At 43.8% G+C, this 16983-nt stretch overlaps 1 protein-coding gene across 3 annotated transcripts in view; it reads right to left on the reverse strand.

The window, feature by feature from the left end:
* Nucleotides 1-16778, reverse strand: part of LOC106909508 (3'-5' exoribonuclease HELZ2) — a 28194-nt gene extending 11416 nt beyond the window's left edge. Inside the window, exons 1-9 of one of the 3 annotated variants that reach the window (XR_015765522.1) lie at nt 16552-16763; nt 9912-11294; nt 9293-9476; nt 8973-9080; nt 6533-7047; nt 5809-6447; nt 3848-4640; nt 3538-3613; nt 24-3420 (exon numbers count right to left, since the gene is read on the reverse strand). Coding sequence is in view for 2 of the 3 variants with exons in the window: in XM_088013435.1 (XP_087869561.1) it covers nt 24-3420; nt 3538-3613; nt 3848-4640; nt 5809-6447; nt 6533-7047; nt 8973-9080; nt 9293-9476; nt 9912-11254 (7055 nt within the window). In the remaining variant the exon portion in view is untranslated. Of the gene's footprint in view, nt 1-23; nt 3421-3537; nt 3614-3847; nt 4641-5808; nt 6448-6532; nt 7048-8972; nt 9081-9292; nt 9477-9911; nt 11295-16551 lie in introns of all 3 variants that reach the window. The other 2 variants (XM_088013435.1, XM_088013436.1) reach the window with 2 other exon arrangements.
* Between the last annotated feature and the right edge of the window lie 205 nt (nt 16779-16983).

Below are 16983 nucleotides of genomic sequence, written 5' to 3' on the forward strand. Positions count from 1 at the left end.
AACTGAAGGAAATGTAAACTCACATGTCAGGCAGGAGCTTTGGGATGATCTCGGCAGTGAAAAGAGTATTTCTCTTAAAAACACATTCAGGAACACGTTTCATTGGCAGGTGACTGACATGGAAATCCACCTCACTTCCAGTTTTTCTAGAATCTACTTTGGTTGTGAAACCATGAGCCACCCAAGTAAACTCTTTTGGGTCGACCGGTGCAGAATGTTCTCGAGGTAATGGCAATTTCAGACCTCTTTTCCGAATGCAAAGCAAGCATTTACCAAGGTCACATTCAATGACCCAATCTGTGATCCATTTCTGATGCAAGAAGAATTTTCCAGTCATGGTGTCTTCCAGCCACTGAGTGAACTTTACCTCCAGGTTCTCAATGATGATGCTGTCACTTTCCTCCACTGCATTCACTGCAGATTCCATCTCACAGATGGGTTTCCAGATCTCCACGTATTGTTTTGTGTCTTTATAGAAAGGCTTTGCTGGCTCTTGTGCTGACTGTGTATAACATGAGATGGGGTTGTGGACATGTTGGACACAAATCTCAAACATTGGTTTAATGTGCACCAGCTGAATAACAGGCATGTGACAACCTCTACTCCCTTCTGATGTCATTTGCACCTGCATGGTGCCACCTGGCTGCAGGTGAAGATCAATGTCAGAATAGTGCTGGAAAACAGATGGTGAATCTTCTGTTTCTGGTTCAAGTGGTCTGGTATCAATCAGAAGGGACTTGGACTGGTCCAGGTTTTCTGGTTCAAGTGGTCTGGTATCAATCAGAAGGGACTTGGCCTGATCCAGATTTTCTGTTTGAACTGCTTCAATCACAGCTGTCCAAACTGTCAGAGGAATCTCAATGCATGGACCACGACCTGACATCTTGATCAACTCTTGGTGGATCACCCTCTCATCTGCTGCATATATCCGCCTTTTCCATTTGAGCATAATGTATTTTTTGTCAGAGTCATAAGTTGGTTGGTCCTCTAACTGTAACTCACTGAACATAACGGACAAAGGCAGACGAAATATGTTCCTGTTGAATGGAAATAACACCTTGAAGCTCTCCTCATCCGGATCTGCAGAAACAACAAAGGCTAGCTTTGGTGCACTCTGCTGTTGTGTGCTCACTGCATAAAAGACCTGCTGAGCCTTTTGCTCAAACTGCCTAACTTTCTTTGAATTGGGGTCAAACTGATGACACAGATCTGTAATCTTAGTACGAGTGTACTGGAGAGCATCGTTACATATGAAAGAGTGCAGGAGCCTCTGTAAGATGAGGTCCATGTAACGTCTTATTGGTGAGGAGGCTTGTGTGTAAGGGTTCAGCTTGAGAGAATGATGTCCAACCTCTGCTGCTTCAGAGGATTTTGAACGGATTAAATATGCTTTGCTTCTGCAGCGTTGCAACTCGTAAATAACGGGTTGGAGCAGAGGGTAGAAGTCATCCGCACCCACAAGGTCCACCAGTTTGTCTGTATCGTTTTCTCTCAGAGCTGACTGGATGTCGTTCCACACAGTCTCCAGAATGGGGAAACGCTCAGTGCTTGGCTCAGAGTTAGGCACAGTCATTTCATCATGGTTGACACTAAAGGACAGTTGTATTAATGCTCCACATTTCTCTTTGAATGTTTCGAGCTTCTCAGGGTCTGGGCTGCTCTGACAGCGGAGCGGTGTGTGATATCTGGCTTTGGACTCACATAAGTATTTTGCTGTATAGTTGTTAAAGAGCAGACTGATTTCCTCAATCATCTGGTGGGCTTTACGCTTCCCAGGCGAACTGTCATCATCACCCTGGTAATAAGCCCACTCTCTCCCCAGTCTTAACTTCCTTTGAACTTTAGCAAAGTGGTAGGCCACAGTGACACCGTCCTCCTCTGTGCTGAATGCAGGAGGATGTCTGTATCTTTGGGTGATGATTTCTTCTGCCTCTTCATAAGTAAACTGTCTTTTGGACCTGATCATGGACAGCTGAAATTTTGGATCTTCAAAAATCTTGTGTGTTTCTTTTTCCACTTTGAGCATCAAGGAGACCGCCCTGCGATCCTGATGCGGCAGAAGACTGAACTGGCCAGTGCTCAAGTTTCCAGGGAACATATGAATAGGTTCCCCTCCTGGGTAATGTGTAGAGCCTCGTTCTTCTGCATGCTTATCTAGTTCATCACCTGGACTCACATAACTTGCCACATCTGCAATGTGGACTCCCAGCTCATAATGGTCTCCAGTATCTCTAATGCTGATGGCATCATCCAGATCTTTTGCTCCTAGTGGATCAACTGTAAATGTGATTGTTTCAGTTTCATCCTGCCTCTTTTCACTGTCTTTATCTTTATTTGGAAGACCTTCATATGTATCCAAATTAGTGTCTTTGACCTCAAATTCCTCTTTCAGCAACCAAAGTCTGTCATTAAGAGGCCCACTGGTTGGGAGAACATCTGTGACTTTTCCCAAAGGGTAACGACAATGTTCTTTCCACCCAATCACCTGCACTACAAAAGCCTTGTCCCTGACCTCACGGATATGGTGAGATCTTATGATGGTCCAGTATCCACTGATTTCCTCCCATACTGGTAGAAAGTTGCGTCTTTGTTCCAGGAGGAGAATGGTTATTTTAGGTGCATTTTTGTTGACGGGCATCATTATCCTTTTTACAAACTTATTACCGGTAGATGCAGGTCTCTTGGAGTGATCTTCTTCCTCGAGGAAGCATACAAATTCACGGGCAGATTCTTTTTCCTTGACAATACCAAGAACTCTAGCTGGCTGCCCTCCCCTGGCTGTTTGTACGACCACTTCATCCCCGGTGAAAGCCCTTCCCATGTTGGATCTCCCTTGAACATGTATGCGCCAGGTGGGTTTATGAAATGTTACAACATGTCCTCTGTTATAAGACTCCTTCACAAACTTTCCTTTCTTGAATAACTCTGGTTGTTTTTCACATAACTCTATCAGTTCTTGATCACTAGAAACTTTGAAAGACTTTCCAAACTTCTGGTGGGTAAAGTCTTCAGACTCCAAACTCTCTTCATCTGAACTATATTCAGTTTTCATCTGTTCATATTCGTCTCGCAGCTCTTGCAGAATTGAGTCAGACATGGTTTTCTCATCTATATCTTCCAACTTCTGAAACCTGACTGTTTCTCCTACATCTTGTTCAAAAAAACCTTCAGTATAATGCTTTGGTTCCACACTGTTGTTGCTGAGGCAGTGGATGATGAAACTTTGCCAGAATCTGGAGCATTTCCCAAAGCAGCAGAGAGCTGCAGCATCTCCAACTACCGTCACCTGAGACTGAGCCCTGGTCATCGCAGTGTTTAAAACACGAGCATCATTGAAGAGAGGCAGGCCAGACGGGTTGGACTCTTTAAGGCTGTCACGGGTTTGTACAGCTGTCAGGATGACTGCTCTGAACTGTTTGCCTGTTAAAAAATGTATTAATTAGGTCAAACTAACATAAGAAAAGTCAGACAACTCTTGATCTTTGACATCATGCAGGAAATCCTTCAGGATTGAGGTTTGAACTAGATGAAAGTTACCTTGGACATTTGCGAGAGTTTCAACGTTTACTTCAGAGAAGCCTTTTCTTAAAAGGATGGATCGAATTTGTCGAACCTGTTGAGAAATGACTATTTAAATTATTAAATGCTATCATTAGCTACAAAGTTTATTTTGGAAATTGCATATTTCCATTTTCTGTATGCATTCATTAAGTTTGATAATGAAGCAACAGCAGGAGTAACAAGAACTTTAACAAATCAACATTTCAGAGAAAACACTGCAAAATGTCAAAGTATAATTTTATACAATAAAAACTTTAGTTATTAAGATTACTTTAAACAATTTTACCTGAGAGCCTTCTGACAGAACACAAATGGATTTTAGGTCCTTGGGCCCCCAGTTTGTTGGCCAGTTATTCACAATGTCTTCCACAACCTCAGTGACTTTAAAAGATTCTTGCTTGTTATACCAAGACATAGTCCCAATATCCAAGACACATTCTCCCCGAACATGGTGGAACCTGAGAGCGTGATCATTTGGAGGAGCCGGAACGTCTCCTGAGGCTTCAATCACATCACCCTTTCCAACATAAAAATGAGTGGAGACAAACTCCACAATCTCTTTGGTTGAGCGGTAGTTCTGACTAAAGATGATCCTGCTGCTCTGGGCAGCGTCACATTTTTGTCCTTGATAGTAATGGAACAAACGAGTGAGGAGTGTGCAGTCTGAACGACGGTGGTCGTCCACAGAGAAGAGCTGTGGTCCCATCTGCATGTGATCTCCAGCGAGAATAACTCTGGTGTTTGTCCCAGCGAGACTCAGGGCCAACAAAGCTTCACATTCCAGCATCTGGGAGGCTTCATCAATCAGTATGTGGGTGAAGAGTCCTTCTGCGAGCTTCAGGTCATGAAACACTCCTGCCATGGTTGTTGTTGTCACAACTACATTGTGGTCTTCCAGAACATCTTTGTTTGGGGGCAGAAAAGACTTTCTATCTTCAGAGAGAAAACAGTATTTTAAGGTGATCTCATCTGTGGCAAACAGAGCCTTTTCACTGTTGGCCTTGATTCGAATTGGCCTCAGTTTGTTATTTTTACTGATGGCAGGATGAAAGTGTTCTCTGATATACAGGTCTGCAGAACTGAAAGGTACAAAACAGACAAGTTAAAACTCCAGTAGGCTTTGAATGATATCTTTTGAACATTTGGGAATCGAGGTTAAAGGCCATAAATAAGCTCCCACACTAACTTTAGACCAAACTGTAGCCTGGTAAAAAGCAGACCCTTGTTCTATGTTTTGCTTCTTACAGACAAAATGATTGCTTCCTGGATGCGTTGACTCTGAAGTTTTAAGTTTTATCCAATTTAGCAACATTTTTCATATGTCCAGGAACAAAATATGTAAAATAGTCAATTGGCTAATTCTAGTGCATTTACAGTAATATTTATTGATGTGCAATATCCCTTCCCAATTAATTTATGAATCTCAGATCATTTTGTATTTAAGTTGTTCATGTAGTCAAACAGATATTATTACACAACATTCTTTACAGACAACAAGCAGAACCTTTTAGCCAAATCTATTCTTCCCCCTCACTTCTATCCTGTAACCCTGTAGATGGGTTGATAGATAATTTCTACTCTAAAACTTCATTTCCATTTCCATTAAAGTGAAGATCGTTTCTGGTAGGAAGAAATCTCTGTGGAGAAATGCTCCACCGGTAGGAAGTGAAAGAAACCTTTGTCGAGGGCTGAACATAGACTTCAGACTTTCTAGTCCCAAAGGGAAAATTATTTTCCACAAACCAGTTCCTGCACTCACATCAATAAGTAGACAATAACAACCAACAACCAGATACATGATAACATAATGTAAATGGCATAAAACTTGACTCCAGGTTCACTACGAAATCTACAGAGATGCACGGCGAAGAAATCAGTCCGCACTGAACATTTTAGGGAAACGTTCTTCCTGGAAATCATAAACAAAAACATAAACAATGCTGGAGTTTTCTTTGCAACAGTTGACAGAATCACAAACCCTCCTGAATCACCTGAACTCCAACAGCGCCTGCAATGAATTTGCCAACTTCTTTACAGAGAAAATTCATAAAAATTCGAGGGTTAATCTGTGTATTAGTACTAATGCTAAGCGCAAACATAAAAACACACTGAACTGAAATGACTGATCTCTACTTTCTGCTTTGCTTATAATTCGCTGACTGGATGTTGGCCAACCTTAAGATGACCAATCGCTATTGGTCGTTTTATCAATATTTCTTAATCTACTTTCTGAACCAAACAAGTTACCTGTTGGTATGGGTGCAAATCAGGATTTTGTTCTGCGGATGCCTGCAAAGTTCGACGGCTGCTGTAGCAATGGTGAAGGTCTTCCCGGTTCCAAAAGGTCCATAAATGAGCAGAGGTGCAGTGAACTTTCCTCCATCATGGTTCCCCGTAATAAAGCCAAGTGCAGACTGCTGTTTGGAGTTCAGGTTCTCGTAGGTGACATCACTGACAGGAACTCCACAGTGCTTGAGGTCTGGCAGGACTCTGGTGGTATCAGGAAGCAGGTCTACGGCTTTGTGCATGGTACAGAAGCTGAGACGATCCAACTGAAACTGCACCTCCATTTGATAAGATTGGTTGTCTTTCAGAGAAAGATCAGAGCAGCACTGTTTAGACAGCTGTAGGTGTATCTGGTTCTCATTGGTTCTGAGGTTCAGAACCTTCGCTTCATAGACCTTGGACTTTGGATGGAGAGAGTCTACAGGAGCTATCAGGGCTGACTGGACGTTTCGTTTCAGTACCAGTCCTTCAGCACTGTCCATAGTCAGCTTATGAGGGATGGAAACTGAACAGAAAAGTTCTCCCTGACGAGCAAACTCCATCCCGAACTTTGGATCGTTCAACCTAGTTATTGTTGTAATTTGTCCACAAACATTTAGTCTAAAGAAAATGACACGAAATGCTTTTTAAAAAGCAGAAACCATTTTGAGACGTGTTAAAGAAACCTGTTAATCGAGGACTTTACCTTGAAACCACTTGGTCCTCAGCTCTCTCCTCATTGTACAGGAACTCATGCATCTTTGTCTTGTAGTTTTCAGCTGTCAGTGCTGCTTGGCTGTAACAGGAAGGCTTATAGAGAAGGGTTAGCTGTGGAGGCTTGTACGCCTTCATCAACTCGTCCTGTTTTTCTGTTCTGTATGAACAGGGTATTATAACCCTGTTCCCTCGATTCCAGCGCTCTGCACTTTGTAGGATGACACCATTATTGAAGACTTGCTCCTTAGTGTCATCCACCGACTGCTGGCCAACTCTGACCTTCAGTTTCTTCAAGAGGACTGGTCTAATTCCAAAATCCAGCACCAACCACTGTTCATACAAGCCTGGGTGTGTAGATGTGAACGATACGGTGACGGCATAGGTCATGTTGTTGCTGAGGAACCTTTCGCCTGCAGAGTAGATGCATGGTTCAGAGCTGTTATCAGTGAGGCTGAATGAAGCTCCTGGTTCCTGCTTCAGTAAAGCCACATGCAGCAGCTTTCTCTGCAAGAAAACACAGAACAATTTCTGTTTTAAAAGATTTAAAACATCTTGGACACAAACAACTTTTGACACTGAGTGGGAGATGTGATCCAGTTTAGAGATACGGCGCTTAAACATCTTATCTTTTCAGACAGCAACAGATCACTCTGTGGTCTCTGTAGTAATTTGTAGACCATTAATTGAGGACTCTGACAACAGCTTATCTTTAGCCGGCAGGCACTTTTACTGAAGTGACGTTTACCGGACACCATACATATACATACCCCCCTTCTGGTACGGAACGCCCAGAGGACCATAACACACCACAGTCTCCTTGCAGGTGGAGGATAAATCAGCAGCAAATAGCACCAGGGGGTCTTACTCTGATGGTTTCAGTGGTTCCTCCTGGTTCCACATTTAGCTTTCTGACATGTGGAAACTGACTCAAGCCGGCCCCCTGCTGGCCACAACAGTCAAGAAGTGCTGGTGATATTTTAATCAGATGCTCACATAGAAACATATATCCATGCTTTGTCTAGATGTGGCCCACTGCTCCTCCACAAGCCATTTCATTTATTACAGGATCTCCTCAGAAGCCACAAAGTGATGCAGACGCCTGTTAATCACCCTCATTAAGGTCAGGGGTGGCAGCAGAGAAACCCCTAAAACCTGCTGGACAGACGAGAGTCTGAGACAGAAAACCTTTTAAAAAACCTGGCCGGTGCTTACATCCTGCAGCCTGAACATCAGAACATGGAGGATGAAAGTAGATCTCTGGTGTTAGGAAGTGGATTGAAGAAAGGCGACATTTCTGGTCGGCTTTGGCGAACCTGATTGGAGGAAGTTTGGGGGACCAAAACTGACCCTGCAGCTCCAGTTGTGGGAACATGGAAGCTGAATTAGACGCACTAGGCGTTTGATTTAGTAGAGATTTATAAATAAACATATTTTTAAATTCTAGTGACTGGTTATTGTCAGCATCCCGGTTTGTTAGGTTGTTTTGTAGTTTGATTTGATTCTGGTTTCATTATTATTTTATTAGTTTCTTCTTGTGATTATATCTGTCTTCTTCCTGTCTTCCTCTAGTTGGATTCATCTTAGTGTTTCTAGTTATGTTTATTTCTTGTTTATAGTTATTCTTTGCTGTTCTACATTTACCAGGTTCCTTTGTACTTGTTATTCTTTAGTGTTAGATTTATTTTTTATCTGCGCCACTCTCTCTCCCCTCACACCTGCTATCAGTTTGCCCTGCAGTTATTACTGGGCAAACTGGTGGCTGAATGATGCAATGAGCTGGGACACTGCCGCCTCCCACCAGGACCTGTTTGTGGAAATATTGGCTGCACAATCGTACGTATTGCTCTAGATCAGGAGTCCCCAAACTTTTTTCCTGTGAGGGCCACATAACGGTTCCCTTTTCTGGTCGGGGGCCGGTCTTAGTTTTTCGAGAAAGAAACTTAGAAAACTTTTGTTGACGGGGTGGGGCTGGATTACTGCCGACGACATATTCGCGTTTGTAGATAGATTTTTACCCAGAATGCAAATGGAAAAAAACCGTGAGCGAAACGGTGACTGGTACCAACTAGTATATATTCCATTGAGGGAAACTAAGTTTCATATCTGCTCAAGAGCCCCCCCTGGTGGTTGAAGAAAAATCCACATATATATGAAAAAAAAACACTGAATGCTCTCTGGTATTGTTCAGGGGGCCGGACCAAATGAGGAGGCGGGCCGGATCCGGCCCGCAGGCCGTAGCTTGGGGACCCCTGCTCTAGATCATTCAGCCTCTGGTCTGGCTCTGTTTCTGGATACTCAGTCCAACTGAAATGTGTCAATTTGCTTCTTTACAAATGAACGAAGCCTGTCTGAATCACTGGGTTTTCTTGGTTCAATGTTTCCATATATGAACAGTGTTTGTCCTGCAAAACTGATGTATGTTTGTTTACCTCTGTCTCCACCGTGAAGGTCCATCTGAGGTCTGCAGAGATGTTTTCTCTCTCCACTGTTAAATCTTCATCACAGGAGACGCTGACATCATCGACCTGTTCAGACAGCTGTTGGGAATCAGAAGTTAAACCTGTCAGATTGCTAGATGTTGCGGCCAAACCCAACCCAACCCAGAGAGACGACAGGAGGAAACCAGGATCTGCTGGTCTGAAAACATCACAGGAGGAAATCTTCTCTCCTTTCACTGAACTGAGACAGTCGGGTCAATCATCCCCTCTCTGCGCTAACTGAACTCATTTACAACGAGGTTCATACTCACCACGTAGACTTCATTGCTGCTGTTCCTGTAATCGTCCAGAAGCTGCTGGTTGTAGCACATCAGGCCCTGAGTCTCAATGCTGCATCTGATCTCCTCTTCCTCTGCAGATCTCATTATCCACTCCTGCAGCTCCTCCTCACAATGAGCTTTAGGGCACTTGGACCCATATTCGCAGGTTTTTGGTCTACAATGCAAACCTTGTGTTAGTATTGCATTAGAATTTTTGTTTTGATGTAAGATGAATTGTTCATTGACACTTGGCAGTTAGTTCTGATTGAATCCTTGTCAGGCGAACTCTCCCATAAAATCAGATGCTGATATTTACCCAGTTCCCTCCTAAAGAACTGGACAGAAAACTGATTTACTTCCAGCATCTGGACTATCTGGACTATTGGACTCTGATCTGATTTAGAGATGTACTGTTGGGTTTCTGCCAAATGAGTCAATTTATCAACAGAAATGGTTAGACTGAGTAGAAAACTGTGCGGCTCGTCTCTTGATGTCGACTGGTGCCGACTTATTGCAGATGAAATCAGATCAGAGTGGCCTGGATGTGTGCCCTGCTCTGGAGAACCTTGTCTTGATCCAGTGTCGGTTCTGCTAAAGATGAGTTGTTTACCTGTCACAGAGCCACAGCTCTGCCCGGCGGCTGTGTGGAGGCTGCCGTTGTCTCCACCTGGTGGTGGTGTCCTGCGCCAGCAGCTGGGCGTGTTCCAGGCTGCAGCAGTGCTTGTAGAAGCTCTCTGGGGATGACAGCAGCAAGAGGCACACCTTGCAGAAGACGGAGACCTGCTCGGCCTGTGGGTGGCGCTGCCGGCTCAGCTGGAGGAGCTGAGGCCGGACAGAGAGGCCGCTGCGCTCCACCCTCCACACGGCCATCTCCACCTCGCTCTGGGCCTTCTGGCAGTGGCCAGCAGGGTGCCAGCAGGGCTTACCCTGCCTGACGTGGCTGCAGAAGGTGAAGTGGCGGTGAGGGGGTGGGGGGCGCACCTGGCTCAAGGTGTGCTTGGCACCACCGTCTGACAGGTGGTGCACCAACACCGGCTCCCAGCGATGAGCTGCGTCTGCAGAGCACGTCTCGTTCCACCGCTTTGGCGACAGTTTTGTTGGCCGCTCCAGAAAACAATCTTTGCAGAACTCAATGAACTTACCAGAGAAGTTCTGGAGAATGCTCTGAGCTGCCTGTTCTGCAGTTTCTGGACCCGGGTCCAACTCAGCTACTTGTCTGATTAACTCACTTTTACTGATCTTCTTCTCTCTGAGGTGGTTCCACACAGCGGCCTCCTCAGAGCTCTTGGCGTAGGTGCATCCCTGACCCAGAGTGTGCTTGGGACACCCAGAACCCTTGACAAAGTAATCACATACTTTATAAACGACTCCGGGACCCATGTGTGCACCTGTGGGCCGCTCAGAGACGACCTTCCACTGGCTGGAGGCCTTCCCTTTAACTAGGAGGAGACTCCTGCTGCACTTGTGGATGACCGGCTGGATGCTGTACGTCACTTCATTTTCCTGCTTGGAGCATAAATCACAAGCGACCTTCAGATCCAGAGCAGCCAGCAGATCTAGTTGAGCTTCTCCTGCACTGGGTTTCTGTTCAATGTTGCTCTTGGACTGAGCCAACATGCTGCAGAGTTGCTGATGGTCTATCCCATGTTGCTTTTCAAACGTCCACACTGCAGCTTCCTCATCACTCCTGGCGTAGGAGCAGCGGTTCTTGTGCACGGTGCAACCGTGGCCCTCCTTGAAGTGCCAGCACACTTCGTATCGCTTTGGGTTTGGAAACGCTGGCCGTTTGGAGACGGGCCTCCAAGCACCGCCCCCCTTGGCTCTGCAGAGCAACACCTGCTGCTCACACCAGTGCTGGCCAGGTCTCAGTGTGAAGGTGATCTGGTTCTCCTGGACGCAGCAGCGACCACAGGCCAGGGCGAGGTCATAGGTCGACTGCAGAGAAGACAACATGGCGATGCCTTCAGAGCGCTGGAGCAAGTTCAGGGCGAGTCTGAAACAAGAAGCAGCAGAGATGACAGAACTTCAGCGTCCTGCTCCAGGTTCTGGTTCAGACCAACTCTATCAGGTCAGGGGTCAACATAGGACCTGACCTCTGGGCTTAGGGATGCTGGTTCTGAACACAGAGTTCCTTTAATCGAGGCCAAAGTCGGATAGAGATGCCTCTGATCACTAATAACTGGAACACTGGTCAACATCTTTGTGTAATTGATTCATGATTTGGTGATTGTTTCATAATTGGCATGACGTTTTGATGGTGTAAAGCTCTTTAACTGCTACGCTGCTGAAATGTGCTACACTAATAAACTGTTAAAATAAGAAACTGTTGGAGAAAACTTTCAGTTGATCTCCAGAATAAGGTGCTGAGAGACAAAGTTTCAAGGAACAAATACTTTACTGAACATCTGCAGATGGAGAAACGCTCTTGACAATGTCAGAGTGAGACATCCTCTCTTTATAACAGCTCAGGTGTGAGCAAACATCAACATGTCAACCGATTCTGAGAACTTTCTGACAACCAAGTTCTTATTCCAAGAAATTGAAAGGTGTGATGTTCCTCATAATGGCAGAGATGGATCTATTGGTGATTCACTGCATATCCTGCAGGGATGGGTGTCAATATTTTCCCTACTATCAGCAAACGTTCCAACTGATGTCCTTGTTCTCTATTCATAGGTGCTAAAAGCTGAGCTTTAACTGAGACATGCAAGTCTAAGCAGCTTCCTGCTGCAGCCCTGAGTGAGGCAGGCGGCTGAGCCTTTTCCTGCTAAATCAGTTTCATATACAGACACTTCTGTTTGTTAGTCTCTGCTGACAATTGGCTTATGAGACCATTTGTGTTTCTGCATTCCAAAGAGATGTTAAAGTATCGTGATGCGTCTGCAGTGGCTGCCTCTCTGTTCCTCAATGAGAAGGAAAACTTTCCTTGGTTTACAACCCAAAGTACCGACAGGTTCTGCTGAAAAAATCCAGCTGGGACTGAAGCTAACCTGAAGAGAACCAGTTTCTTTTGTTTCATCAAGTTTAGGATTTGACCCAACTGAGTCAAAGTGAGACAGCTCCATTATCTGGGCTGAATCAGGTGTTTTAAATAATCTGATCCATTTTTGTTGCTGTTCTGCCATTTGGGGGTCTGACACATGTTGGATTGTCTCGCTGCAGAACAACTGAATTCATCGTCTCTCCCAGCTGATCTTGTCTTTATTCCCCGTTCAGATTTACTCTGTGGCCATTCAGGACTGACGTCACGTCGTCGGTGTCCAGCCTAAGTTGGCGCACAGCATGTGGAGTTTTGCTTTTGTTGTTGAAAGGTGTTGGCCAGTCTGAGTCTGGACTTGATTTGACCTCTTGACCTTTTGCTCCGATCTTCCTCCTCCCTCGCCGAAGGCTGGAGTTCTGCAGCACCGTGATGCTGCATTTATGCTTCTGCAAATCAGATTTTTCCTTAGTTTTTTTGGTAAATTAGTTTTGGTGATAATTTTCAGTAGTTTCATTTTGTCATTTTTTTCATTAATCTGATTTGATTCCCATTTCATCATTCAATATATAAATTTCTTTTTGTCTTTCATTCATAGCTTGATCACATGTCAGAGTGTAAAGAGTTTAGTTATGGAATAATTTAGTTGTGAATTTTGTTAATAGATGTTTAGTTTTGATTAGAAATCAGCATCAATGATTGCTCCTTGTGTGAAAAAGTTTTCCTTCTGTTTGTCTGAATTTATTCCTCATTATTGCAGAAAATCTGCTCTGGTCAAAATCCAGAATATTTACTTTTATTAATAACTTAATTAATAAATGATTGATTACAAATATGAATAATTACCTGAGCCTGATGTGAGGTCAGATTCCCAACACGTCTTAGATTTTACTTAAAGTTCTTCATGTAAACCAACTAAACTGATTTAGTGTTTTCTAAAAGTGGCTTTTCTAGATGTAAATCCCAGTTCCAGTTTCCAACATCTCCCAGTCTTCCCAGTCTGCTCTCTGTGTAACATTTTTATATTATATTGTAACAAGCTGGGGAAGAGGTAGAGGGAGTTCCCATGGTGCTTTGCAGGTTGTTGTTCCTAATTATCCTTCGTGTTCTGCTTTCCTTCAGAGTTTGACCGCCACACCTTCCTGACGCTGATGGCGCCAGGAGGTCAAAGTTCGTGAACTGTGGGAAATAAATTAAGATGCGACAGTTTATCAGAGAATATGTTCACCTCATCATGACTGATAATATCTGCTGATGTTAAATATGTTCTCTGCGTTTCACCTGAATTGTTCAGCTGGAATATTTTTAGTCTATAATTTAACTTTCAGAAAGAATCTGAGTAGAAAAATTAAAAGCAAGAGGCATTAAATATTTCAATTAAAATAAATTCAGTTTTCCATAAAGCTTTGAGTTATGTTAGCATACATTAAGTTATTAAGTAATTACAGGGTAATTAGATGGCTGCACAGTGGGTAGGGCTGTTGCCATGCAGCAAGAAGGTTCTGGGTTCGATTCCCGGCCCGGGTCTTTCTGCATGGAGTTTACTTGTTCTCCCTGTGCCTGGTGGGTTCCCTCCAGGTACCCTAGCTTCAGTCCAAAGACATGACCGTCAGGTTAATTGGTCTCTCTAAATTCTCCCTAGGTGTGTGTGCATGGCTGTTTGTCTCTATGCTGACCTCTCCAGGTGACCTGTCCAGGTGACCTGTCCAGGTGACCTCTCCAGGTGACCTGTCCAGGTCACCCGGAACGCTAGCTGGAGAGGCAGCAGCTCCTCCTGACCCACTAACGGGACAAGGTGTAAGAAAATGGATGGATGTATAAGGTTAACTAAAATGTGCATTAGTAACAATTAGTTAATTTAATCCAAACTAAAAAGTTCAAATATATCATCAGATTTTTCAGTGTGAGAAACGATGCGTTTGTGGATGCACTGCTGGACGGCGGTGGAGGTATGGTGCTGAGGGAACAGCTGCTCAGTATCTCTGGACTAAAGTTCAGTCTTTGTGTCGCCTCTTCTCCCTCAGCACCGTTCCTGAAGAACAGCAGATCTAAATGGTAAAAATATTTTTATATTTCTGCAGAATTACAGACAAAAAAACATCCTGAATCTTGAATGAGAAGAAATCTGTGGAAAGAGTCACATATTTAAGAAATGAATAATAGTAGTAATCTTAATATGTTGTCTGGGACCATCTCCAGAAATATCAATTAAAAACTGAAATATTTATTCTGGTTATAGTCCATTTGCTCACTGACAAATATTTTTTACATAGCAACTGAAAGAATAAAGAAATATAATTGGGTGTTTAACTGAATATTCTGAGGCTACAAACTTAAAATATTTTAATATCTTTTCTAAAACGTGACTGTCTGTTCATCTCTGCCTCTCTGGTTGTGATTGGTTCTTTTTCACCCTAGGAGTGTTCTGATTGGATAACAGAGATCTGCCTGCGATTGGCTGGCAGCTCATTGAGGTACTGCTACACCAGGGGTGTCAAACGTACGGCCCGCGGGCTGGAACCGGCCCGCCGAACGATTTAGTCCGGCCCGGGGGCTAAATGCATTATCATTATTCATGAAAAAACATATACTTCGTTTAAATGAAAATCTGCAGTTCCTATACTGTCCACGAGGGCGCTGTGTTTTATTCAGAGCACACAACATGATGCAACACTGCAGCGGAACTAACAGCAGATGGCAGCACTGAGCTTCAGGTTCTGTAAACAAGTTGGATTCTACCAGCTTTTTATTTTGGCCCTGGCAACCTCATATTTCTCGTGCATGCTAACATACATACATGTTATGTATGCAAGTTTTTCTATATGTATGCATTTTGTGCATCAACAAATGTACTTAATCAAATGTCTGTTTAAAACAGCTGACACTTAGGATTTCAAATGTGTGAAGCCAGATCATTTGTTCAAATTGCTTCCCAGATGTTGAAAATTTATTTTAAATCTTTTCTTAATTTTTGTCTGTTGTATTTTGTGATGCAGGACAGTGTTTTTAAGTTCCAAAAACTGTGAATAAATGTTTTGCAACATTGTACAATCACTGAGATCAGTTCTTATGCATAATGAACTTAAATAAATGCTTAACTGAGTAAAAGTATTGTTGAAATTACAGATACCTTTCTTAAAAACTGAGATTATTCATAATATATTTTGTAAAAGTGAAATTCGTTTAATATAAAAATCATCAACAAGTCCACTTTTATTGGTTCTATTTAATCTTGCAATGAGTTTACTTGTGTGGCCCCCTGCAGATCAGATTAAGATGTATGCGGCCCCTAAACCAAAATGAGTTTGACACCCCTGTGCTACACTGTGGGAAGCCACTACATGCAATGATTGTTTATTGGCTCAGGCTGGTGGCACAAAGACAGCAGCATAGAAACGGTGATACAGGCAGTTACTGCAGCGACCGACAGTCTGAACGGTGAGGAAGGTCAGCAGCCGGTCTGTTTATGTTATAATTCGGTTTATTTCTATAGCATAATTCGCCACAAATACAAAAAAACAAAAAAACATTTCAATTCAATTCCAACTGATCCTCATTAGTTTGCCTAATTAATTATTCAGAGTAGATTAAAAAGCAAACCCAGCAGATTGCATTGACATTATTATTAGTATTATGAGTTTAACAGCAGCTGAAGCTGTAAAATCTGACAGCAGGTCGACAATAAAGCAGCTCTGCTTTTCCTGTTGCTCTGCTGACAGACCATAATAATCCCGCAGGCTTCCAGCCTGTTTTCACGCCCTGCACGCAACAACAGCAGGTTCGATTAGACCAGGTGTGCTGCGACCGCCAGTTCCAGCTAGCCAATCAGCTGGGACTATGGGAGGAGGCCCCGCCCATTTCGACTGGCGATACTGGAGAAGTTTGATGGAGGAAGAAGGAAGTCATGACGCTGATAACGACCCTCCTGTCTTCACTTCCTGCTGAAGGAAGGCAGTTAAACTGGACCTTCTTCTCCCTCCAGAACCGACAGAGTTCTCCCAGCACCTGTTTCACCAGGTGAGCCGGAAGTCCAGCAGGAAGTCCGAACATAACCAGAACTATCAGCCGAACCTCTGTGAAGACAACAGGTGATGAAACCTGCCCACAGGGACCTGCTTTAATGTCACCATGGAAACATCTGGAACCAATCAGGTCTCAGTGCCAGAACCATCCCATTATCCCGTCCCAGTAAATGTTAGCAGGTGTCACAACTTCGAAACCTTTAAAAGAACCAGAACCCGTTTCCATAACAGCCAGAATAAATGATACTTACAGATTGAATAAAAGTGGACGGCACCAGCCGGTCCGGACCGGACCCGAACTCACAGCGGCTCCCAGCAGTAAAAATGGTAAAAAAGGCTGAACTGGGGCGGAATGGACCAGATCGGACCTCCGAACCGAGCTGCTCTCCCTGACTGAGCTGAGTTCGGTATTTCACCGGAAGCGCTCTTTTAAGTTTCGTTTCTGTCATTTGACGGCACGCGCGCAGTCACCTTGGAAACGGGGACCTTATCCCGGAAGAAGCGCTCGGAGTGATGCGCGGCTATGGCAAGTGATTATAGCATTTAATCAAAAAGGGCAAACTCTCCTTTCAGTTTTCAGGGAGCAGTAATTTGATTCCTCCTCGTCAACACAATGTTCCAACCAGCAGAAAATGAAATTTAAAATCTCAACAAGTGCATTATTACTAGAAAAAATATATTTT

Source organism: Poecilia mexicana, unplaced genomic scaffold (assembly GCF_051168715.1).
Source record: "Poecilia mexicana isolate PSO_F unplaced genomic scaffold, ASM5116871v1 scaffold_15, whole genome shotgun sequence".
In the NCBI taxonomy this organism is placed as follows: Eukaryota; Metazoa; Chordata; class Actinopteri; order Cyprinodontiformes; family Poeciliidae; genus Poecilia; species Poecilia mexicana.